This window comes from Rhododendron vialii, chromosome 12a (assembly GCF_030253575.1).
Source record: "Rhododendron vialii isolate Sample 1 chromosome 12a, ASM3025357v1".
In the NCBI taxonomy this organism is placed as follows: domain Eukaryota; kingdom Viridiplantae; phylum Streptophyta; class Magnoliopsida; order Ericales; family Ericaceae; genus Rhododendron; species Rhododendron vialii.
The window spans coordinates 25939351-25963355 of NC_080568.1; the positions used below are offsets into that span (position 1 = coordinate 25939351).

Consider the following 24005-nt stretch of genomic DNA (forward strand, 5'->3'; position numbering starts at 1 on the left):
CATAGAATAACAGTTGACTAGAACATAAGGATACGACACATATAGTATTACTTAACTGCTAGTATTATGTAATGTATGCTCCTACGTGAAAAGAAAAGGAAAGGAAAGGAATAATATATTGAAGAGTTTTTGTAAGCTTATTATTATAACTAAACTCACCTATTTGTGAATTCATTTTCGCACTCTCTTTTTTGTCCCTGTTTATATATGAAATTGCAAAGTTGGCCTTTAATCCTTTTATTCCTTACAAATTTGCTTTACAGATAAAAGGAAAAACTTAAAATTGCACTTGAATAAGGTGAAAAATAAGGAGTATAACAATTGAGTGCAAAAATCATTGCCTTGCCTTTGGCTCTCTTCCAGTTCCCCCAACAAGAGAGGAAACATGATTGAGTTGTACGTTCTGAAAATCTTATATATCTAAAAGAAACAACAAACTTAAGGGGAAAAGACAAAAACCCATCTGAGGCTTTAGGATGATGAAGTGCTCATGTGAAGTGCTACCAAGGAAGCGTAGAAACCATCTTTAATGTTAATAAGAGTGTCGTGCCTTCCCTTCTCCACTATCACACCGTTCTTGACCACTGCGATCACATCTGCATTTTTAATTGTGGATAATCTGTGTGCCACCACCACTGTGGTCCGGTTCACCATCACTCGGTCTAGCGCATCTTGAACTATTCGTTCCGACTCTGCATCCAGTGCACTCGTAGCCTCATCTAGTAGTAGTATTTTTGGACTTTTGACCATGGCACGCGCTATGGCCACCCGTTGCTTCTGCCCCCCTGACAACTGCATTCCTCGCTCTCCTACTACGGTGTCATACCCCTGCGGTTTATTTTTGTCAAAAAAGAATTCTCAATACATGATGAAAACAGTTCTTTTCTCCCCTATTTAAAAGAAATTATACGCCAATATCTGTAAAATTGTGGAAGTGTTCTTACTTCTTGTAATCCGCTAATGAAGTTGTGGGCATTTGCCAACTCTGATGCACTTAGAATTTCTGCCTCCGTTGCATTTCCTTCTTTTCCATATGCAATGTTAGAATGTATTGTTTCGTTAAAGAGGACTGGCTCTTGGCTAACTAGACCCATTTGTTGTCTCAACCACTTCAATTGGATCCTCTGAATTTCAACCCCATCAAGTGTAATATGACCTGACTCAGGATCGTAAAATCTTTGCAGTAATGCTATCACTGTTGATTTCCCGCTTCCACTTTCTCCTACTAGAGCTACCGTCTGAAGGTTAATCATATTCACAAAATCAATTTGTAGCGAAATTTGTTTAGTGACAAATACATATTTCATTTTACAATATTAGCACAAAAATGAAAACATAAAAAAGGAAGAAGAGGATTCTACCTTTCCGCCGGGAATGTTCAAATTGAGGTCCCGAAAAATCTGAACATCTGGCCTCGTGGGGTACTTGAAGCTTATATGGCAGAGCTCAATCTCTCCCTTCACACTCTCAAGAGTGATCCCAGACTCGTCACTGGGGTCTATCTTTGACTTCCTGTCAAGAATGGCAAATATGGAAGCAGTAGCAACCTTGGCTTTTGTAGCGTCAGAGGCTAAGCCACTTGATTGAGAAATTGCCAGGGCTGCCATGGTTAGAGATAAGAAAACCTGCGAGGCCATGCCCACACTTTTAGTAGTTCATTAATATAGGTATATATGTAATACATTTGCATATTAAAAATTAAAATAATTGCTTGATGATTGGCTTTTGGATTCTTACGCGAAATACATCATAAAATTCCGTTTTCCCGGCCTCAACTAGCTTTGATCCAGCATAGAAATTGCATGCATACACCAAAAATAGTGTGGCAGAAGCTACCCCAAAACCTATTCCACTAAAAAGTCCTTGCCTTATGCCAGTTTTCATAGGTCCTTCACATTTCCTTTTGTACAAATCCATCACTTTTTCTTCAGCGCAGAAAGAAGCAACTGTTCGTATGCTTCCAACAGCATCATTTGCAACTTGGCTTGCCTCCTCATACATTAACTGCACCCATTTACGTCTAGATCTTAATTACAAAAATATTGAAAAAGGATGAAGGAAAAAGGGTTGGTCGATGAGAATAGTGGTGGCTATGTAGGCGTTTGGCTTTGATTTTACAAGAATATGGATAGAATTTTTGCATGTTGTATTTCGGAATTAGTTGGTGGCAGTGTTCTAAAAGTCCCCGCCTAGGCGCTAGGCGGGGGTCCAACGACTAGGTGATTAGGCGATTAAGTGGCCGACTAGTCTCCCGCCTAGGTGCTAGGCGGTACCCGGCCGACTTGGGAGTGCCTAGCGTCTTTTAGAACCTTGGTTGGTGGGGTGTTACAAATGTTGCAACTGTGAAAAATATGATAATGCTGGGAATAAAAAAGCAAACCTTTGCATCCGCACTGAACCCTTGCAGGAATTTTATTTGAACATAACCATTCAATCCTATGAGAGGTATCAAAGCTAGGACAATAAATGCCAGTTGCCAACATGCTGTGAAAGCAATGACCAATCCTACAATTGCTGAAGCAGAGTCTTGAACAAGCTGAGCAAGTGCATCTCCCACTAAAGCCCGAATAGTAGCTGCATCTGCAGAGAGTCTAGCACCGATTGCTCCACTCGAGTTCTCAGACTCATCAAACCAACTGACCTCCATCTGAACTACTTTTTCAAAACACATCGATCGTACCCTTTTTATCAGTTTACAACCAGCCACTGAAAATAAGTATGTCCGTGATGAAAATGCAAATAACGATGCTATTCCAAGGACCGCAAACATTAGGGCCCAAAATTGTGAATCTTTCTTTAGTTGATGGGGTGGCTTGAAAAACGATTTAATCGCCTCTGAAATTAGTAGACCTATAGTGGGAAGTATTGCGCCATTAATGGTTGCAGCGATAGCTCCTGCTATCAACACTAGAACCTCTGGCTTGTTGAGATGAGCAAGTCGGCGCAGTGGGACTTTTGGGTGATTTTTTACCAATTGGCCATAGTTGGCTCCTGCTTCTGGCAATGCAGTGTCGGAAACATCATATCCTGTAGGTAGACCAACACGGCTACTAGTTCCTGACCCAAAAGATCCACGACTTGTGGAACGAAGAGATGGCATTCGTTGACTTGGATGTCTACTTAATTCGTTAGCAGAATCTGATTTGTCTAGGTCTGCTGTAGCTTGTTTGGAATCTTTGTTCACTTCTTGTAATCTTATAAGCTGAGAGTATGCTCCTTCTGGGTCCTCAAGTAGTTCTGAGTGTGAGCCTGATCCATGAATACATAAGGCGGTAAACAATATGAATATTCTTCTATCACAACAAAGTTATCTTCCTATGTACATCTATATATGTACGTATGCATGTGTATGCTAATGTTTTCTTTGCTCATCAGCCTGTTACGTAAGTAGTAAATTTGTTCCCAAGATACCTTTTTCAATGATCTTTCCTTGGTGAATCACTGCAATCATGTCAGCATTTCTTATGGTGCTCAAGCGATGTGCAACAATGACAGTTGTTCTGTTGACCATTATCTTGTCCAATGCCTCTTGAACAATCCTCTCCGACTCTGCATCGAGCGCACTTGTTGCTTCATCTAAGAGTAGAATTCGTGGGTCTTTCAAAATTGCCCTGGCTATGGCAACTCTCTGCTTCTGTCCTCCAGATAGCTGAGTTCCACGCTCACCGACAATGGTGTCCAACCCCTAAAATTGTAAAGTGAGATATGGTAAAACTTCAAATCTAACCAACCATGCTCGATCATGAACATAAAATATGCTCTGCTATACATAACAGTTATTTCAAAAGCGACCAAAGAAAGAAAGAGAACCTGAGGGAGTTTATCAATGAATTTAGTAGCATTGGCTATCTCAACTGCTACTTTAATTTCTTCTAGGGTTGCCCCGTCTTTCCCATATGCAATATTGTCCTTGATGCTGCACGTAAACAACACAGGCTCTTGGCTAACAAGACCAATTTTCTCTCTAATCCAATTTAGCTGGAAATCTTTGAGATTAATGCCATCTATGAGGACTTGACCAGATTGCGGATCATAAAATCTTTGTATTAAACTGATAACTGTTGACTTTCCGCTACCACTCTGTCCCACCATGGCTGCAGTCATTCCATTTGGAATGGAGAGTGAGAATCCGTTGAATATTTGCTCATCTGGCCTGGCTGGATAACTGAAATAAATATCCCTCAACTCTATATCACCATGTATATCATCTAATTTTTTGCCTTTGATGTCATATACGTCTATATCAGGCTTCCTATTTATTGTCTCAAATATCTTGAATCCAGCAGCTTGACCGGCAGAAAATGCAGCCATGCAAGGAGATGCCTGGCTAAGAGACCTGAAACAACCATATTACGCCAAAACTTATATAGATGTATTGGGAACATAATTTCAGTAGTAGAGATGAACAATGTCACTATAGAGGTCCAACAGACTTAGCTTTCCTAACACGCGGACATAGTTTATAGAAGCAAATTGGGAAAGAGGTTTATAAGTGAAGCTTACATGGAACCAGTCAGCACAGCAACAATTACATTAATTACTCCGCCTCCGGTATAGCTCTTACTCACTATCAACTTTGCACCAAACCATACGGCCAAAGAATAAGTGCAGAACCCGACACACATAACTGCTCCAAAACCCACTCCGGTAGCTAAGCCTTCTTGAATTCCTGACTTGTAAGCATCCATGAGAGATTTGTCGTACTTAATCACAGCATGCTTCTCGCCGGTAAATGATGCAACCTACATGCGTGGTAAGCAGAAAGATGAACATATGCCAGTGAAAGAGCAAAACAACAGGGAACTAATTAATTAAACACAATGTCAAGTTTAAGCAAATCTGGAGTCATAGAATTGCTTTTTGAATTTGTGACATACTGTTCTAATTGAACCAATAGTCTGCTCAACTACAGTGGCTGCTTTAGCATAAGAATTTTGCGCGGTGGATGACACTTTGGATATAACGATGGCTGTGGCTCCACCAGTTATTACAAGCAGAGGAATACAGGATAACAAGACAAGCGTAAGGAGCCACCCCTTGATGAATGCTATCACAAAGCCTCCCAAAAATGTAGAGACCAGCTGTATAAATTTCCCAACCTGCATCAAAACACCATACCTGGATGAACTATTGTAAATGCAAGAAGATTTGGCCTTTTTGTCTTGACAGGGAATGAATAAGAAGTACCTTCTCACCCATAGCATCTTGAATTAGTACAGTGTCACCTGACATCCGGTTTACAACTTCTCCTGTATTCGTTTCTTTGTCGAAGAAAGCTATATCTTGTCTCATTATACTTTTCAAATAAAGACTCCTTATTCTTGTAGCTTGTCGCTCTCCCGTTACCATCCAACAAGACACCTCTAACAAAGCCGACACAAAAAAAATAGAGGAAAAAATAGCTTGTTATGTAAAATACCAATAGCTTTTGGAAGTTTTTTTTTTTGCCCTAACATATTCTTGTTTGTCTGTGCAGTTGTATTTTTGTTTCTTGGTTGGATGTACTTACGAAGGAATGCTGCCACCCCGATTCCCATAGCCAAATAGACATATTTCAGTGCTACCTAAGACATAATCAAGCAAATAATCAGTGACAATATTTTGTTCCCACATATCACAGAAAAAAACAACTAGGATATTTGCAAAACTAATGGGAATTTTACAAAAAACCAGTAATGATAATATAGTACCACTGAAGAGTACTCAGCGTAAGAAAAATCCTAATTTTCATTTACATGCCTCTCCTGTGAAGAAAAATCAGAGCAAGAATATGCTAATCGAAGGATTGTTTATTTATTTCACCTTAGAAACTACGTGAACTAAAATATCTTTGTTGTTCTGGTTTTGTCCAAAAGCATTTATTATTTCGCCAAGAAGTAGAGACATAAGAGGCATGCACATCCCATTTCCAACTGCGCCGATTGTACCAACAATCATCAAGGCAACATCTACAGAGTCTGCAAATGAGAACAACTTGTAAAATGGAACTGTTCTGGTACTGCTCTCCACTTTTTCGTCATTCTTCTGTTGATCTATGTCAAGTTGACCCCCATTTGTAGAGGAACTTGCAGCGGCTGCCTCTATTTCAAGCCCGAGGTTTGTTGATGTCGTGGCCTGATCCTCTTGCGCATTCTGATTGGCACCATGCAACCCATTGTCCTCTGCCATATTCAAGCTAGAGTTGTAGTGTTGTGGATCTCATTGACTGATTCTACTCTTCTGAGCCGGTTGTTAAACTACAAATGAGCCTGTAAGCTCGAAAATAGAGTTCATACAGTGGGCAGTCAGAAAAACAACATAATGAAAAACTAAGGGAAGTATAAGTGATCAAGAAGTATTGATCATGGCACTCTGTATCATAGCTAGCTAGGAGCATCATTATCTTCATAAGTAGCATATGAAGCGCGTCAACATGCAAGAACACGTTTGATCGATCGCTTCTCATTAAAGCAGAAGAACGTAAGGCTTCCCATTACAACCGCCCACAAAGGAATATAGGAAAATTGGAGAAGACGAAAGAAAATAAAAGGATAGGAGAGAAGAAATACAACAGTAGTATAGAGTACTAGATCGATCGACAATCATAAACTTACCTCTTGTATGTAGTTGATCTCTTTGTTCCAGAAAAGGAGAACGGGTAAAGTTGGTTGGTTTGTTTTTTGGGGGGTGAATCTGGAATTTGCTTTTTGTGGAACTCTTGTTGGTTTGGTACCTCAGCAAAGTGCAAAAGTACTCCTATATCTTACTCTCTCCCCTGCTCAAAGTAAACTAGGAGGTGGTTTGGCTTTGTTTTGTCTTTATAGGGAACACCATTTGTTGGGTATCCAAATGACAGGCACATGTGAGCACGTGCTGGGTTTTTTTTTTTCTTCTTAATTTTAGTTGGAGTATTGGAATCATGATCGAATAGTATATGTATGATCACTGTATGGTTTGAATATATACTTCTAAAGTCAATGAAATGGGCGTATAGTAACCATCGCATTAGTATTTTATTATTGCTTCTTGTTTCCATTTCTGTTTCTTTATTGTTTAATTGTTTTTTTCTTTTCTATTTTTAACACAGTTGTTAATTTCCTTCCTGGACAAGTAACTGATATTGATGAGCATGCAGCATGACTACCAATCCTTATAAGCTCAACACATCTTTATTTAAAATATTTTCAAATACGTGTATGCTTACTATGAATACTTCTTTAACTACTCTGTAGAAGGTCAAGGGTTTTATTCTTTCTTCCTGTCCTGTGTGAAGGTTATTTTTGTCTCTTTACATTGAGTTATATTTGTAGTAGTTGGACTCTTTTTTTTTTTCTTTCTGAAAATCAAAAAAAGAATTTCGTTAAGAGAATTACAAAGATTAAAGTGAACATCACAACAAAGAGAAAGCATCCCAATTATGTTGGCATGCAGACTCTTGACATGTCCAATCACGGACCTGAAGCACGGGTTGACAAGATGTCAACAGAAGAAAGACAACGATAACAGACAGAAACTCCACAAAACCGAAATGCAACCGAACTAGCTAACTGAATTACATAGAATAGCAGAGCTGGTACTCATTAGCAGAGCGAGGCGGCAACGGATTTCAGCAATTAGTTCCATTTACCGAGAAGATATCACCAAAATTCAGAAGAGAAGAAGAAAGAGATGAATGCGGTAGGTAGTTGATTGCAGTGAAATATCCTTCCAAAATCGGGTAGCGATTGAAGAACTCGAACCAACGACCAAGATTCGCATTTACTGCCAATCAACAAAATCAAATACCGAACAGTTCCAATTAAGGCCAGCCCACACTCATATCCTAAATTCTTCAATTAACTTAGGACTTAGGAGTATAAATTAGGTTCAGTGACTCGAAATCCGTCGCTTGAAATTTAGTCTAGTCCAGACTATCTTTAGCCTGTACCTAGGCCCGACGATTTTTAGCCTATAGAAGCTTGATCCAAGTCCGTCATGAGTAATATTTAGTACAGTATATAGTTTATCAGTTTATATGTCCAAAGTAGATAATGCTAATGCTTTTAAAGCCCCAATATAAATAGTACTCATGTAATTAATACTTGATATAGATTTTTTTTTTTTTTGTCAAAAGTGAAAAGATTGTATTGATAAACGCCCAGTGACACTTACAAAACAGATATCATTACAAAGAACTTGGATAAAGTCAAACTAATCGTCTAACAAATACAAAACGAGTAAATCACAAGGCAATCGATGTCTTTCGTTCTAACTCTGGCTTGACGCAACAACGATACTTTTAAACTGTCTAATATCTAATTAGGAGTCTCAAACGAGAAAAAATACAAAGTTAAGGACAAAAGATACCAAATACCCAGACGATCAGATGTACTCCAACCAAGTATGAACGCACCAATGAACTCCTAAGAACTACAGATTTGCCAAGCCGCCACGAGTTATCCCGCCAAAGACATCGTGTAGGAATAGAACGTTGAAGCACATACATCATTGTAAAACAATCTCGATTGAGATAACCCGATTTGTAGAAAAAATAACGAGAGACAAAACTCTTAAATGACAAGTCGTTGATCTATTATTTCTTCAAAAAAAAAATCTCGGATTTATTAGCGTCCACGCGGTTCAATTTGTTGGAATCCTCGGAACATAAATGAACAGGACACATTTTTCTTAAAAAATGTGGTGGTTATTTTGTGGATGCCGATCGATCTGTGATAAACTTCGTTTCAAAATGGATAACAAACTTGACAAGCCGAATTAAAGAAACCCATAGGAAGAAAACAACACCAACTGTTCCTACAAATGTTGGAATTTGGAAATCCTACAGGGGCTGGATTGGCTGACGTCCACGGCTCGAATTTAATCCGTGCTTTTACTAATCTGAGCCGTCCATTGCTCGGATTAAAATTCAAAATGGATGGCTGGATTGGCCGCCAGGATCCCCTTACCATAAATGTTGGGCTTAATCAAAGGCTGATCCATGTTTATTGACGTTGAACCCAGTGAAAGCCATACAACAATAGGGTTGGATCCGGCACAACCTCTGCTTTTTCCACAAGAAAGGAAGTGGGATCTCAATTCAGTTAGTTGTGCTCCTGCCTGAGGCCCTGAAGGAAAGGTTAGAGATGCGGTCTTCTTAGGCCGAGGCTGTGAATTTGAACCCCAGGAATCTCAATAATGGCGGAACCTTGTATTGGAATAACGTGTACCATCTGATTAACAAACAGACAAACAAAAAGAATTCTAACATGAACCCTTAAATTGGTCCAAACCATAGGTCCACCAGCTGGTTGAGGGGGTGCTGCGCGTGTGTGTGTGTGGTAAGTCCAAAACACGGCAAAAAAAAAAGTGCCACACATAATTGATGGTGGAGAATTAGGAGGATGAGGATCATATTGAAGGTTGGTTCTGGTACTTTGGGGGTAGTCTTGGGTTGTCCATCGGAATTGGGGGCGATGATATGCCTTGGACTGTAAGCAATAAATGCCTATTCCTGTCGTTTCACTTGACTATATATAGAGAGCGCAACCCCCCCCCCCCCCCCCCCCCCAATACACCAGCTACACCTAACAGGTGAAATGGGTGCACAAGGATGTCGAAACTTAGGGAATGTGGGATACCACATTCATGTTTTGGCTCCTTGCACCGGAGCAATCCACGTTCCAGGTGATATAGGTCTACTCATATGGTGTAATGTAATAGAGAGGACCTGAAATACAAAGTTCTGTCGTTGATCATGGCTCATACTAGATGGGGTTTAGAGAATTCAAAATGCATGCCAAATTGTTCGTAGATGATTTGACGTTTGCCATTGCATCCTGTGACCTATATATGATACAGAGAGCAAACAAAAAATGAAATACCTTTTGCTTGGTTATATTCTTTTTCTACGAGATATATATGGAGGAATTTTTTTATTTTCATGTCATGCTACTATACTAGTGTTTAAACATTTCTTGGATTTGGCTGGCGCTCTACTTGTTAAAATACTGTGGTCAAGTATTTTATGATATCATCCAACTATTTAGGTGAGAACTGAGAATTTCATGTCATGCCAGGATCCTCATAACTGTTGTTCGTTTCTTCAGGTTTATTTCCAACATACTGTTAGTCTCGGCACAAACTACCTTTCTTCCTCGGTGAGGCTTTAGGATATGATGAAGTGCTCAGGTGAAGTGCTACCAATGAAGCGTAGAAACCATCTTTAATTTTTATAAGAGTGTCGTGCCTTCCCTTCTCCACTATCATACCGTTCTTGACCACTGCGATCACATCTGCATTTTTTATTGTGGATAATCTGTGCGCCACAACCACCGTGGTCCGGTTCACCATCGCTCGGTCTAGCGCATCTTGAACTACTCGTTCCGACTCTGCATCCAGTGCACTCGTTGCCTCATCCAGTAGTAGTAATTTTGGACTTCTGACCAGGGCACGCGCTATGGCCACCCGTTGCTTCTGCCCCCCTGACAACTGCATTCCTCGCTCTCCTACTATGGTGTCATACCCCTGCGGTTTATTTTTTTCGAAAAAGATTCTCAATACATGATGAAAACAATTCTTTTCTCCCCTGTTTTAAAAAAAAAGTACACGCCAATAACTGTAAAATAGTGGAAGTGTTCTTACTTGTTGTAATCCGCTAATGAAGTTGTGGGCATTTGCCAACTCTGATGCACTTAGAATTTCCGCCTCCGTTGCATTTCCTTCTTTTCCATAGGAAATATTAGCACGTATTGTTTCGTTAAAGAGGACTGGCTCTTGGCTAACCAGACCCATTTGTTGTCTCAACCACTTCAGTTGGAGCCTCTGAATTTCAATCCCATCAAGTGTAATATGACCTGACTCAGGATCGTAAAATCTTTGCAGTAACGCTATCACTGTTGATTTTCCGCTTCCACTTTCTCCTACTAGAGCCACCGTCTGAAGGTTGATCATATTCACAAGATCAATTTGAAGCGAAAGTTGTTTGGTGACAAATACATATTTCATTTTACAATAGTAGCACAAAAATGAAAACATAAAACAAAACTGAGGATTCTACCTTTCCGCTGGGAATGTTCAAATTGAGGTCCCGAAAAATCTGAACATCTGGCCTCGTGGGGTACTTGAAGCTTATATGGTGGAGCTCAATCTCTCCCTTCACACTCCCTAGAGTGATCCCAGACTCGTCACTGGGGTCTATCTTTGACTTCCTGTCAAGAATGGCAAATATGGAAGCAGTAGCAACCTTGGCTTTTGTAGCGTCAGAGGCTAAGCCACTTGATTGAGATATTGCCAGGGCTGCCATGGTTAGAGATATGAAAACCTGCGAGGCCACACCCACACTGTTAGTAAATTAATACAATTATATATGCATAATACAAATGCATATTAAAAATTTAAAATAATTTCTTGGTGATTGGCTTTTGGATTCTTACACGAAATATATCATAAAATTTCGCTTTCCCGGCCTCAACTAGCTTTGCTCCAATGTAGAAATTGCAAGCATAACACAAAAATATTGTAGCAGAAGATACCCCAAAACCTATCCCACTAAAAAGTCCTTGCCTTATGCCAGTTTTCGTAGGTCCTTTGCATTTCCTTTTGTACAATTCCATCACTTTTTCTTCAGCGCAGAAAGAAGCAATTGTTCGCATGCTTCCAACAGCATCATTTGCAACTTGGCTTGCCTCCTCATACATTAACTGCACCCATTTACGTCTAGATCTTAATCTCTGGATGTTATCTACTCATATATTATAGCATTAATAGTTTTCTTTCAAGTACAAAAATATTGAAAAAGGATGAAGGAAAAAGGGATGCTCGATGAGAATTTTTGGTTTTCCAAGAATATGGATATAATTTTTGCATGTGGTTTTTCGGAATTAGTTGGTGGGGTGTTACAAATGTTGCAATTGTGAAAAAAAAAATTGGGTAAATAATCGTGAAAAAATTATAATGCTGGGAATAAAAAAAGTAAACCTTTGCATCTGCACTGAACCCTTGCAGGAATTTTACTTGAACATAACCACTCAATCCTATGAGAGGTATCAAAGCTAGGACAATTAATGCCAGTTGCCAACATGCTGTGAAAGCAATGATCAATCCTACAATTGCTGAAGTAGAGTCTTGAACAAGCTGAGCAAGTGCATCTCCCACTAAAGCCCGAATAGTAGCTGCATCTGCAGAGAGTCTAGCACCGATTGCTCCACTTGAGTTCTCGGACTCATCAAACCAACTGACCTCCATCTGAACCACTTTTTCAAAGCACATCGATCGTACCCTTTTTATCAGCTTACAACCCGCCACAGAAAATAAGTATGTCCGTGCTGAAAATGCAAATAACGCTGCTATTCCAAGGACCGCAAACATTAGGGCCCAAAATTGTGAATCTTTCTTTAGTTGATGGGGTGGCTTGAAAAACGTTTTAATCACCTCTGAAATTAGTAGACCTATAGTTGGAAGGAGTGAGCCATTAACTGCTGCAGCGATTGCTCCTGCTATCAACACTAGAATCTCTGGCTTGTTTAGATAAGCAAGTCGGTGCAGTGGGACTTTTGGATGATTTTTTACCGAATGGCTGTAGTTGGCTCCTGCTTCTGGCAACGCAGTGTCAGAAGTAGGTTGACCAAATGAAACTCTGAGGTCACGGCTACTAGTTCCTGACCCAAAAGATCCACGACTTGTGGAATGAAGAGATGGCATTCGTTGACTTGCCTGTCAACTCAATTTGTTAACAGGATCTGATTTTTCTAGGTCCACTGTAGCTTGTTCGCAATCTTTGTTCACTTCTTGTAATTTTATTAGCTGAGAGTATGCTCCTTCTGGGTCCTCAAGTAGTTCAAAGTGTGAGCCTGATCCAAGAATACATAAGGCGCTAAACAAGTATGAATATTCTTCTATTGCAACAAAGTTATCTTCCTATGTGCATCTATATATGTATATGAATATTCTTTGCTCATCAGCCTGTTACGTAAGTAGTAAATTTGTTCCCAAGATACCTTTTTCAATGATCTTTCCTTGGTGAATCACTGCAATCATGTCAGCATTTCTTATGGTGCTCAAGCGATGTGCAACAATGACAGTTGTTCTATTGACCATTATCTTGTCCAATGCCTCTTGAACAATCCTCTCAGACTCTGCATCGAGCGCACTTGTTGCTTCATCTAAGAGTAGAATTCGTGGGTCTTTCAGAATTGCCCTGGCTATGGCAACTCTCTGCTTCTGTCCTCCAGATAGCTGAGTTCCGTGCTCACAGACCACAGTGTCCAACCCCTAAAATCGAAAAATGAGATATGGTAAAACTTAAAATCTAACCAACCATGCTCAATCATGAACATAAAATATGCTCTACTATACATTACAGTTATTCCAAAAGAGACCAAAAGAAAGAAAGAGAGAAAGAACCTGAGGTAGTTTATCAATGAATTTAGTAGCATTGGCTATCTCAACTGCTACTTTAATTTCTTCTAGGGTTGCCCCGTCCTTCCCATATGCAATATTGTCCTTAATGCTACATGTAAACAACACAGGCTCTTGGCTAACAAGACCTATTTTCTTTCTAATCCACTTTAGCTGGAAATCTTTGAGATTAATGCCATCTATGAGGACTTGACCAGATTGTGGATCATAAAATCTTTGTATCAGACTGATAACTGTTGACTTTCCGCTACCACTCTGTCCCACCATAGCTGCAGTCATGCCATTTGGGATGAAGAGTGAGAATCCGTTGAATATTTGCTCATCTCGCCTGGCAGGATAACTGAAGTAAACATCCCTCAACTCTATATCACCACGAATATCATCTAATTTTTTGCCTTTGATGTCATATACGTCTATCTCAGGCTTCCTATTTATCGTCTCAATTATCTTGAATCCTGCAGCTTGACCGGCAGAAAATGCAGTCATGCAAGGAGATGCCTGGCCAAGAGACCTGAAACAATTATATTACGCCAAAACTTATGAATTGATTGGGAACATAAGTTTAGTATTAAATTGGGAAAGAGCTTTAGAAGTGAAACTTACGCGGAACCAGTCAGCACAGCAACAATTACATTAATCACTCCGCCTCCGGTATATCTCTTATTCACTATTAACTTTGCGCCAAACCATACGGCCATTGAATAAGTGCAGAAAGCGACACACATAACTGCTCCTAAACCCAATCCAGTAGCTAAGCCTTGTTGAATACCTGACTTGTAAGCATCCATAAGAGATTTGTCGTACTCAATCACAGCATGCTTCTCGCCGGTAAATGATGCAACCTACATACGTAGTAAGCAGAAAGATGAACATTTGCCAGTGAAAGATCAAAACAACAGAGAATTTATTAATTAAACACAATGTCAAGTTTAAGCATCCGGAGTCATTAAATTGCTTTTTGGATTCCGTTAAAAAAAGGAAAAAGAAGTAGAGCTTTTTAATTGGATTTTGCGACATACTGTTCTAATTGAGCCAATAGTCTGTTCAACCACAGTGGCTGCTTTAGCATAAGAATTTTTCGCGGTGGATTTGGATGTAGTGATGGCAGTGGCTCCGCCGGTTATCACAAGTAGAGGAATACAGGATAACAAGACAAGCGCAAGGAGCCACCCCTTGATGAATGCTATCACAAAGCCTCCCAAAAATGTAGAGACCAGCTGTATAAATTTCCCAACCTGCATCAAAACACCATACCAGGATGAAATATTGTAGAATGCAAGAAGATGAGGCCTTTTTCGTCTGATGAGTAATGGTGAATAAGGAGTACCTTCTCTCCCGTAGCGTCTTGAATTAGTAAAGTGTCGCCTGACATCTGGCTCACAACTTCTCCTGTATTCGTTTCTTTGTCAAAGAAGGCTATATCTTGTCTCATTATACTTTTCAAATAAAGGCTCCTTATTCTTGCAGCTTGTCGCTCTCCCGTTACCATCCAACAAGACACCTCTAACAGACAAAAAAATAGAGGAAAAAATAGCTTGTTATGCAAAATACCAATAGTTTTTGGAAGTTTTTTTTTCTTTTCTCTAGCACATTCTTGTTTTACTGTGCGGTTGTATTTTTGTTTCTAGGTTGGATGTACTTACGGAGGAATGCTGCCACCCCGACTCCCAAACCCAAATAGACATATTTCAGTGCTACCTAAGACATAATCAAGCAAATAATCAGTGACAATATTTCATTCCCACGTACTTTTCCAAAAACAACTACTGTAGGATATTTGCAAAACTAATGGGAATTTTAGAAAAACCAGTAACGATAATATAGTACTCCGTTGAAGAGTGATCAGCGTAAGAAAAATCCTAATTTCCACTTACATGCCTCTCCTGTGAAGAAAAATCCGAGCAAGAATATGCTAATCGAAGGATTGTTTGTTTATTTTTACCTTAGAAACTACATGAACTACATCTTTGTTGTTCTGGTTTTGTCCAAAAGAATTAATTATTTCGCCAAGAAGTATGGACATAAGAGGCAGGCCCATCCCATTTCCAACCGCACCGATTGTTCCAACAACCATCAAGGCAACATCTACAGAGTCTGCAAATGAGAACAACTTGTAAAATGGAACCGTTTTGGTACCGCTCTCCGCTTTTTCGCCGTTCTTCTGTTGATCTATGTCAAATTGACCCCCATTTGTTGGGGAACTTGCAGCTGCCTCTCTTTCAAGCCCAGGAGGGCTTGTCGATGTCGTGGCCTGATCCTGATTGGCACCATGCAGCCCATTGTCCTCTGCCATATTCAAGCTAGAGTTGTAGTATTGTTATGTATCTGATTGACTGATTCTGCTCTTCTGAGCAGGTTGTTGATGTACCTTTTGCAGGATCTTCCAAAACTACAAATGGGCCTGTAAGCTGGAAAATAGAGTTCATAGAGTGGGCAGTCAGTGATACACTCCGACTATACTCGTATTCTTGTATTGCTTGTAAGGAGCATTTGTTTAATTACTTTGGGATCCATGGCGAACTAAAGATCTTAAACACTATATCCGGAATATATATTCGATTGAGCTGCCAGCTTTCTTGGGTTGAATTGTAATAGACCTATTCCTAAACAACATTAATGAAAAACTAAGGGAAGTATAAGTGATCAAGCTGCATTGATCATGTCACTCTGTATCATAGCTAGCTAAGAGTATCATTATCATCATATGTAGCATATGAAGCGCGTCAACATGCAAGAACACGTTTGATCGATCGCTTCTCAGTAAAGTAGAAGAACATATATAAGGCTGCCCATTACAACCGCCCACAAAGGAATATAGGAAAATTGGAGAAGACGAAAGAAAAGGATAGGAGAGAAGAAATATAACAGTACTATGGAGTACTAGCTAGATCGACAATCATCAACTTACCTTTGTATGTAGTTGGTTTGTTTGTTTTTTGGGGGGTGAATCTGGTTTTTGCTTTTTATGGGTTTGGTAACTCAGCAAATTGCACCCTGCTCAAAGTAGACTAGGTGGTACATGCTACTTTCTTGGTGATATGGTCAGGGCTTGACACGAGCACATGTGAGCATGTGCAAATTTTTACTTCTTTCTAGGTTGTGATTGACGAGATCCTGAAATCCGAATGAAAAATAGAAAGATTGGATCGAACACCTATACATATCAGATTGAGCTGATTTTTCACTAGGCCCACTCGGTTTTTTTTTAAAAAAAATTGTTGAACGGCTTGGGTTTTCTGTGCGCGACCAGAATTGGGCCCCACGCGGGCATCGGTGGAGAATCGATAAGGCCACCGTCGGTGGCCATAGCTTTTTCGAAAGTCAAAGATATAGGCGTATAGTAACCATTGCGTTTGTTCACATTTCTTTCTCATTATTGTTTAATTAATTTTTCTTTTCATTTTTTTTTAACACAGTTGTTAATTTCCTTCCTGTACAAGTAATGATAAATTATACAGCATGCCAAGCAATCCTTACATGCACAACACATGAGATTTAAAATATCTTCACCGTGTATGCTTACTATGAATATCCTATAACTACTCTGTAATAGAAGGTCATCAAGGGTTTTATTCTTTCTTCCTGTGTGAAGGTTTTTTCATGAACGAGATTACAAAGGTTTTCTATATAAATTCACGTAACTTATTGATTCGTCTAGTAAACTTGACAAGCCGAATTAAAGGAGCCCATTGGAAGAAAACAACACCAACTGTTCCTAGTTCCTACAAATTTTGGGCTTAATCAACGGCGGATCCAAGTAAAGGTTAGAGATGCGGTCTTCTTATGCCGAGGCAGTGAATTTGAACTCCTAAGATTCTCAAAATGACCGAATCTTGTAGTGGAATAACGTCAACCATCTGATTAAAAAACAGACAAAATAAAGAAGGGAAAATGACGGTCAAGGCCGTGTTTTTGATAATTAATACATGCCAAGGACATGCTGAGAACATTTGTTAATGCTGAAAATGCCATCGACGGGTATTAATTACTCCATCAAAACACATCATGGGCCGTCATTTTCCCAATAAAGAATAACTTGAACCCTTAAATTGGCCCAAACCATAGGTCCACCAGTTGGTTGAGGCCCAATCAGCAATAGGACAGGCCGACAGGGGTTGGTGCGTGCGGTAAGTCCACAACATGGCGAATAATACCAGTGTCAGTATAATATTACCTATTGCCAGTGTCAAGTTGAGTCAAACATTGTCTCTATTTATTTATTGCGAAGAGTTGTTTGTATAATTGTTCCAGCTAGAGCTGTTGAGATCGTGTGAATGTTAGTACCTTCTTAAAATGGGTCCTAGCCTATTGCAGCTGGTTCGTTTGTGAATGCCTCTCCATTTTCAGCTAGTTATCGATTCCGATGTTCCAATTAAGGCCAGCCCACGACAGTATCCTAATTTCTCAATTAACTTAGGACTACAAATTGGGTTCATTGATTCGAAATCAATGTTGAAATTTAGTCTAGTCTAGTCCAGTCCGTCTTTAGCCTGTCCCAAGCCCCACCCGACTCATATGGGTAGGGTTGGGGGCTAGAGGATTTGAAACTTGATCTGCTGGAATACTAACTAAACCCGGTCCTAGCCTCGAGGATTTTAGTCTATATCAAAACTTTTACTCAAATTTAAACTCAAATTGAGTTATACAAAAATCCTTATTCAATTTTTTAAAGGCAAATTCACACATTTATATTTATGACTATGTCATTAATGAAATATTTACTCATATTTTGTGCACGGATTTGGATTACCCATTGGAGCACACAATATCAAATTAAACTCATAAATTTAAGTATATGGTGGAGATGCTAGCGCTTTTGGATACAGGGATTTAAGTGGAAGAAGAAAGAATATCTTCGTCTCATAATATTTGTTTGGTCGTAAAATGAGAACGTAAAAATAATTTACTAGATTTCGATGGATTCTTTTAAATTATGGAAAAAGTTTAAATTTTTTTTTAAAACAAAATTATTATTTTTTAGCTCTTATTTGTGAATCGGATAAACATTTTGAGACGGAAAGAGACAAAACATATCATCACAACCGTTTTCTTTTCTTATCAAATCACACCATCCAAATCCTCTGCAATAGACGCATCACCCAAGCATTAACCTCAGGGGAATTGCGCTCTGTGGCTCTACAAGGGCCGGAGAGAGAGAGAGAGAGAGGGCAGGGGTTGAGGTGGGTGCTGAAAAAGGAGGGCAGGAGATGGAGGAGAAGGAATTGGATTACGTGCTGGTACCATTAGGGTTGGCGGTGTTTGGAATGTACCACGTTTGGCTCCTCTTTTCCATACTCCGATATCCCACAAGAACCGTCGTCGGACTCAATGCCGAGAGCCGTCACCAGTGGGTCTTCTCCATGATGTCTGTTAGTCTTCCCAAACCCTCTCTTCTCTCCCCGTATATATCTGCACGTATAGGCAAATTGATGTATTCGTGCGTATGTATTGTCTCTCTCTTGTTTCAAGTTTCTAGGCTTCTAGCTGCTACCTGTGCGCACACCATATGTTTGTTTGAATCAGTGGCGAAACCAGAATTTGGAGAAAATTTTCAATGCAATGTTTATTCTTAACGCCTCTCACATGGGAGACTCACACATACTGAGATCCACACATCATGTGAGAGGGGGTTACAAATAACCGTTCCAAATGTATTGTATTCGTGCGTATGTATTGTCTCTCTCTTGTTTGAAGTTTCTAGGCTTCTAGCTGCTACCTGTGCGCATACCACATGTTTGTCTGAATCGGTAGCGAAACCAGAATTTGGAGAAAGTTTTGAATTTAGTAGTTATTTGCAAAGCCTCTCTCACATGAGGTGGGACTCACACATACATGGGACCCACATTATGTGAAAGGGCGTTACAAATAACCATTGCATGAATTTTTTTTAAAGAAGTTGAGTTCGGGGTTGGGGTGGGGTGGGGAAATTAAAATAAATTTGCCGCTGATAATAAATTACTAATAGGTAATAGTAGTAAAAAAGTGCACGTTTGAAGGTTAATCATCTATTATAACCAGCGATGGACTTATCTAGTAGGGGCCCGGAATCACATGTATTTTCATAATAACAAAAAGAATACATTTTACTAGTATATAGTGCTCCTTGTGAGGTACGAATGAGAGACGATATTGAGAGACGATATTGTGTGTGTATATGCGTAGCCACTATTTAATTTTATACACCCCACCTAAAAAATGATTGATAACTTGAAATCTTAGGAATTTTTACCCCACAGAGAGAGAAATTTTAAGATTTTTTTTTTTTCACTCGAAGGGACTTGCAGGGGCCAATCTCATAGAATTTTCCCTTTTTTACGTAAACATTAGTATAATATGCAAGAATATTTGAAGTTGTGCAAGCCCAGTCCCCCCTTGCAACCCCCATGACTGCCTCTGATTATAACCCCAAAAAGTCTACAAGTTCCAAGGTTAATCATTCCCAATACAAAATTAGTTTTAGAATCAATACTTAAGTGTTGGAAACATAAAGTATATACAAGTCCAAAAAAAAAAACACTCACAAGCAAGGCCCTCTTCATCACTAAAAGTACTTGTTATCACATAACCAATGCTCAATATTTAAAAGCGGAGAGTTGCTGCATCACAAATGAGTATTTGTAGTTTTAGGCTTAAGTCAATGCATCTGTGTCTGATTTTAAAGGCATCTGGGTTCCGTTAATATTTCTCTCTTTTTGTGAAACATGTATTGTTCATGTGTTTGGTATGTGAGAGAGGACCCGAAATACAATATTTCTGATCATTGCCTGATGAGGTTTTGAGAATTCGAAATGGATAGCAATTAGTTCAAAGAGGATTTAAAGTTCACAATAGGATCCAATGACCTGTATAGTTTTCAATGTAATATGTTTTCATGTGTTGGTTTAGTAGTTTGAGAAAGATGCTTTCTTTCTGATTGCAATCTGTTAATTTCACGCCTTCCCTCATTTTGTAAGCTCAAAGACCGCTCTCCATATTCTTCGAAACTGTTCATTGTTTTTTATGTGTTGATTCTTCCTGCCTACATAATACAACTCTTGGTAGAAATAAGCTTTCTTCCTCTAATGGTGCCCGTGTTGTCATGGTTTACCATTTTAATAATGAGTTTTTCGGACCTGGGAAGATCGATTGATCGTCAAATTTTACGATTTAATATACCCCACGGTTTTGTGATGTGTATGAGTGTACCATAAAATGCCCAACTTGGGTATCTTCTGCAACAGTGTATGACTAATTTAGTGTTCTATGTACTTCTACTTGCTTGGGAATTCTTCCTCTCTTCCCTTATTGCAAATTCAGTGGGAAGCACTGGCTCCAACTCGTTTCCATTACCTATTACCAGGGTCATGTTGAGTGTAGTGTCAGATTGTTCCAGCTGGAGCTATTATGTGGGTTACTAACTTTTGTGAACGTAACGGTGTAAACATTACCTTCTTCAAATGGACCTCTTTTCTTTCCCACAATTAGTCCAAGTGTTGAATGTCCAACACAGATACTTTATACATTTAGAAAGTCCTTGTAACCTCAGCAAAGAGCAATTGAATGCAAGGTTTTATGACTGGTGCAAATAACTATGGCAGTAAAGAACAAAAAACTCTGTAAATGATTGGAAGTAGAAGGAAGATGGAAGAAGGATGTGAAGGCAAACCTCTCTGGTGGTTTGAAGCTTGACAGTCAAATGAAACCAGCTGTCTGAAGATTGATTGAGGATATCACTTCAGAAGCAATAAAAGGAAGACCGAACAGACAAATGAGGCTAAATGTCAAGGGAATGACATAATTAACTGCTTTATTAGTTTTGTTCTCGGTCAAAAGACTCAAAACTAAACATAAAATATCGGAGCTCCAAAGTTAGTATCTTAGGATTAATATGACTTGTGAACTAAGAAGCACGGATACTGATACAGGACACGGACACGACATGGATATGCACACGTTATTTTTCCAAAAACTAGGACATGGACACGTTGGGGGATAAAGTACATAAATAAATAAATATATTTATATACGTAAATTCAATATTATGTAAAAAAAAATATTTTTTCCAAATTAATGATGAAAATATGAGAATAGCGGATTCTGTTTTCATTGTTAAGTTATTTGATATTGGCTTTAAATTTGGTTAATATCTCAAATAGTACATTGTTACTCCATTTCTAAGTTTTAAAAATTACATAACCACCCAATACTTGTTCGATACGTGTCGGAGCGTGTCCAAAACGTGTCCAACTCAGAAAAAAAAAAATTAAATATTCGGACACATAATTTCACGTGTTGGACACGTGTCGGGAACGTGTCCATGTCCGATGCATGTCCGACGCGGATACAAAAGGCTTGTAGACGTGTCCGTGCTTCTTAGCTTGTGAATGCTTTGAATGCTACATGAAAGTATGCACCATAAGGGATTTCGGAAGTTTTTTCTACTTCATGATTGTAAACCTTCCTGATAAGATTAATAATTCGTTGGAAGTTTCAAGTATCTATTTTAAGTAACATGGAAGACACACTTGTTCATGGAATACCCTGGTAGTATTTTTAACTTGTCTTTTGTACCTCATAATTGATTTGTGTTTACCACAGTTTCCTTTCTGAGTCTACCCCTTCTTTTGCTCTGCATATACTTGCATTTTGGCTCGTAATTTCTTGCCATATGGAATATCTTAGTTTTGTTTCTTGGCATTGACATATGACTCTATCAAATATTCCTAGATGATGCATCCATTAAAGATCACATGTTTGATCCTGACTGTCCTCTTAACGCTGTATTTTGCACCAGAGCACTTTTTCTGATCATAGTTTTCTGCAGGATAGTTTCTGAGCAATCATACTCATATATCCATTTTGGTTACAAAAAGAAAACGGAATAGAATGAGACTTAGTTTGGTGTAATGAAGAATTTGATTGAACCCCCGGCTGGCCTAGTAGTCAAGGCCTGGGACTTAGGGGTTTGTTCCCTCCTAAGGTCTCAGGTTTGAAACATCCAAGGTGCTATCAACTCCTTTGGGGCCACTAGAGGTTTGTCCGGTCGTTAACTTCAGGGCCCCCGGATTACTCGAGTTGCGCACAAGCTGGCCCGATGCCCAAACACCTGGTTATCAAAAAATGGAGGATTTGACTGGCTGTGTTTTATGTATGAACATCTGCATGGTCCATAGCCTTAGGAGCACAAGATATCATGATTTTTCTTCTTTACAAAAGTTTGGGCATACAAATCATCTTTTGCCTATCTTATCTATCTAATTGTTGTCATTTTTATACTAACTTTTAGAGTACGGGTACTACTTGCTTTAATGGTGTTTAGGTATTCTTTTGAAACTATAAAGAGAACTACTGTGATGTTGAATTAAGCATAGTGCTGGGTGAAGTGTCACTAAGAGGGGAAGTCTAATCACCAAATTGCCAATGATATTCATTATCAATAATATTTGATAGGGGACTCCTCTGGAGATGATTAATTTGAAGTAGCAAGTTATGGTGGTGGTGATAATAGAGTTCGTCAATATCAATATCATAATATTGGCCACGATTGGGACAATTTGAAATCCATGGAGTTGTAATTTTGTAGAGGAATGTTAATTTTCATTATTCATAGTAGTGATAATCCATTTTCTCAATAGATGGCATCAGATATATTCTCAAAACTAACCTTATAGTCCAAGAATGTGATAAAATTTTAGTTTTTGGAAGTAATGGTTTTGTACTATTTCTTGTAGGATCCGCTAAAGAATGGGGTTTTGACTGTCCAAACAATCCGCAACAACATAATGGCTTCTACACTTCTGGCAACCACAGCAATAACTCTTTGTTCTTTGATCAGTGTTTTCGTCAGCAACTCATCAAGTTCTTCCAATGTATCATCACAACTGATTTACGGCAGCAAAACTCCACTCGTGTCCTCAATCAAGTACTTTTTCCTCTTGTTGTGCTTCCTTGTTGCCTTTCTGTGCAATGTGCAGTCTGTTAGGTACTATGCCCATGTTAGCTTCCTGGCTACCTTGCCTACGTTACAAGCTAAAAAGGAATCCATCGAGTATGTTGCGAGAAGCTTAAACCGGGGTAGCTACTTCTGGTCACTCGGTTTGCGAGCGTTTTACCTTTCGTTCCCTCTCTTCCTTTGGCTTTTTGGTCCCATACCCATGTTTGTGTGTTGCTGCATAATGTCTTTTGTGCTCTATTTCTTGGACACTACTACCAGTTTTACGCGGGACCTTCACAGTCACTCCATGAAAGAGGAAATACACACTCATGATGTTGGGTCATTATGTTGATGATGGTCATTAGTAAGAACACTGCTTTTATTTACTGTTACTCTCCAATTGTAGTATCAATGGAAGAAAATTCTCTTGTAAATTGACTAGCGAAAGTAGACTTTCGTGCGCGTGAGAAGTTTCGCGGACTTCCTTTCAAAAGTATTATATCAGCAACAATAGGTATTTGTTGGAGTTTGTCCCACATCGGTTAATTGTCTCCTCCAAAACTAGTATATGAGCTATGCGGCCTCTCCATTCATTGCCAATTGTATTTAGTTGGATGCTTTAACAGTATCCATGTGTTGCATGTGATTTAGTTTAGGGTCCGTCCGTTTGGATTGCAAGGGATTCCAAATAAAGGGATTTGATATAGTTCAAATTTAT

General features: G+C 39.1%; 2 protein-coding genes and 1 pseudogene across 2 annotated transcripts; 1 reads left to right on the top strand and 2 right to left on the bottom strand.

The window, feature by feature from the left end:
- Positions 1-315: 315 nt before the first annotated feature.
- On the bottom strand, positions 316-10733 carry LOC131310600 (ABC transporter B family member 21-like). The gene is made up of 13 exons (XM_058337712.1): positions 10600-10733; positions 5803-6255; positions 5510-5564; positions 5188-5363; positions 4878-5099; positions 4504-4742; positions 3811-4336; positions 3412-3685; positions 2381-3249; positions 1738-2004; positions 1362-1625; positions 945-1238; positions 316-828 (listed from the first exon to the last, which is right to left on the bottom strand). The coding sequence occupies exons 2-13, from the start codon at positions 6166-6168 to the stop codon at positions 472-474; spliced, it is 3909 nt and encodes a 1302-aa protein (XP_058193695.1). The 5' UTR covers positions 6169-6255; positions 10600-10733; the 3' UTR covers positions 316-471.
- Positions 7428-15722, bottom strand: LOC131309600 (ABC transporter B family member 21-like; annotated as a pseudogene).
- Positions 15723-18431: 2709 nt separating this feature from the next.
- LOC131310601 (uncharacterized) lies at positions 18432-23823 on the top strand. The gene is made up of 2 exons (XM_058337713.1): positions 18432-18743; positions 23085-23823. Exons 1-2 carry the CDS (start codon positions 18582-18584, stop codon positions 23637-23639), a joined length of 717 nt encoding a protein of 238 aa, XP_058193696.1. The 5' UTR covers positions 18432-18581; the 3' UTR covers positions 23640-23823.
- The last annotated feature ends 182 nt before the right edge of the window (positions 23824-24005 follow it).

What these genes read in the sequence shown, in the direction of transcription:
- LOC131310600 (XM_058337712.1), bottom strand. Translation starts at nt 6,168, where the DNA reads ATGGCAGAGGACAATGGGTTGCATGGTGCCAATCAGAATGCGCAAGAG. An exon ending in AGGAAAGATCATTGAAAAAG is followed by an intron (nt 3,250 to 3,411) that starts GTATCTTGGGAA and finishes TTCATGGATCAG; the next exon opens with GCTCACACTCAGAACTACTT. An exon ending in GGTTCAGTGCGGATGCAAAG is followed by an intron (nt 2,005 to 2,380) that starts GTTTGCTTTTTT and finishes AAATGGGTGCAG; the next exon opens with TTAATGTATGAGGAGGCAAG.
- LOC131310601 (XM_058337713.1), top strand. Translation starts at nt 18,582, where the DNA reads ATGGAGGAGAAGGAATTGGATTACGTGCTGGTACCATTAGGGTTGGCG. An exon ending in GGGTCTTCTCCATGATGTCT is followed by an intron (nt 18,744 to 23,084) that starts GTTAGTCTTCCC and finishes TATTTCTTGTAG; the next exon opens with GATCCGCTAAAGAATGGGGT.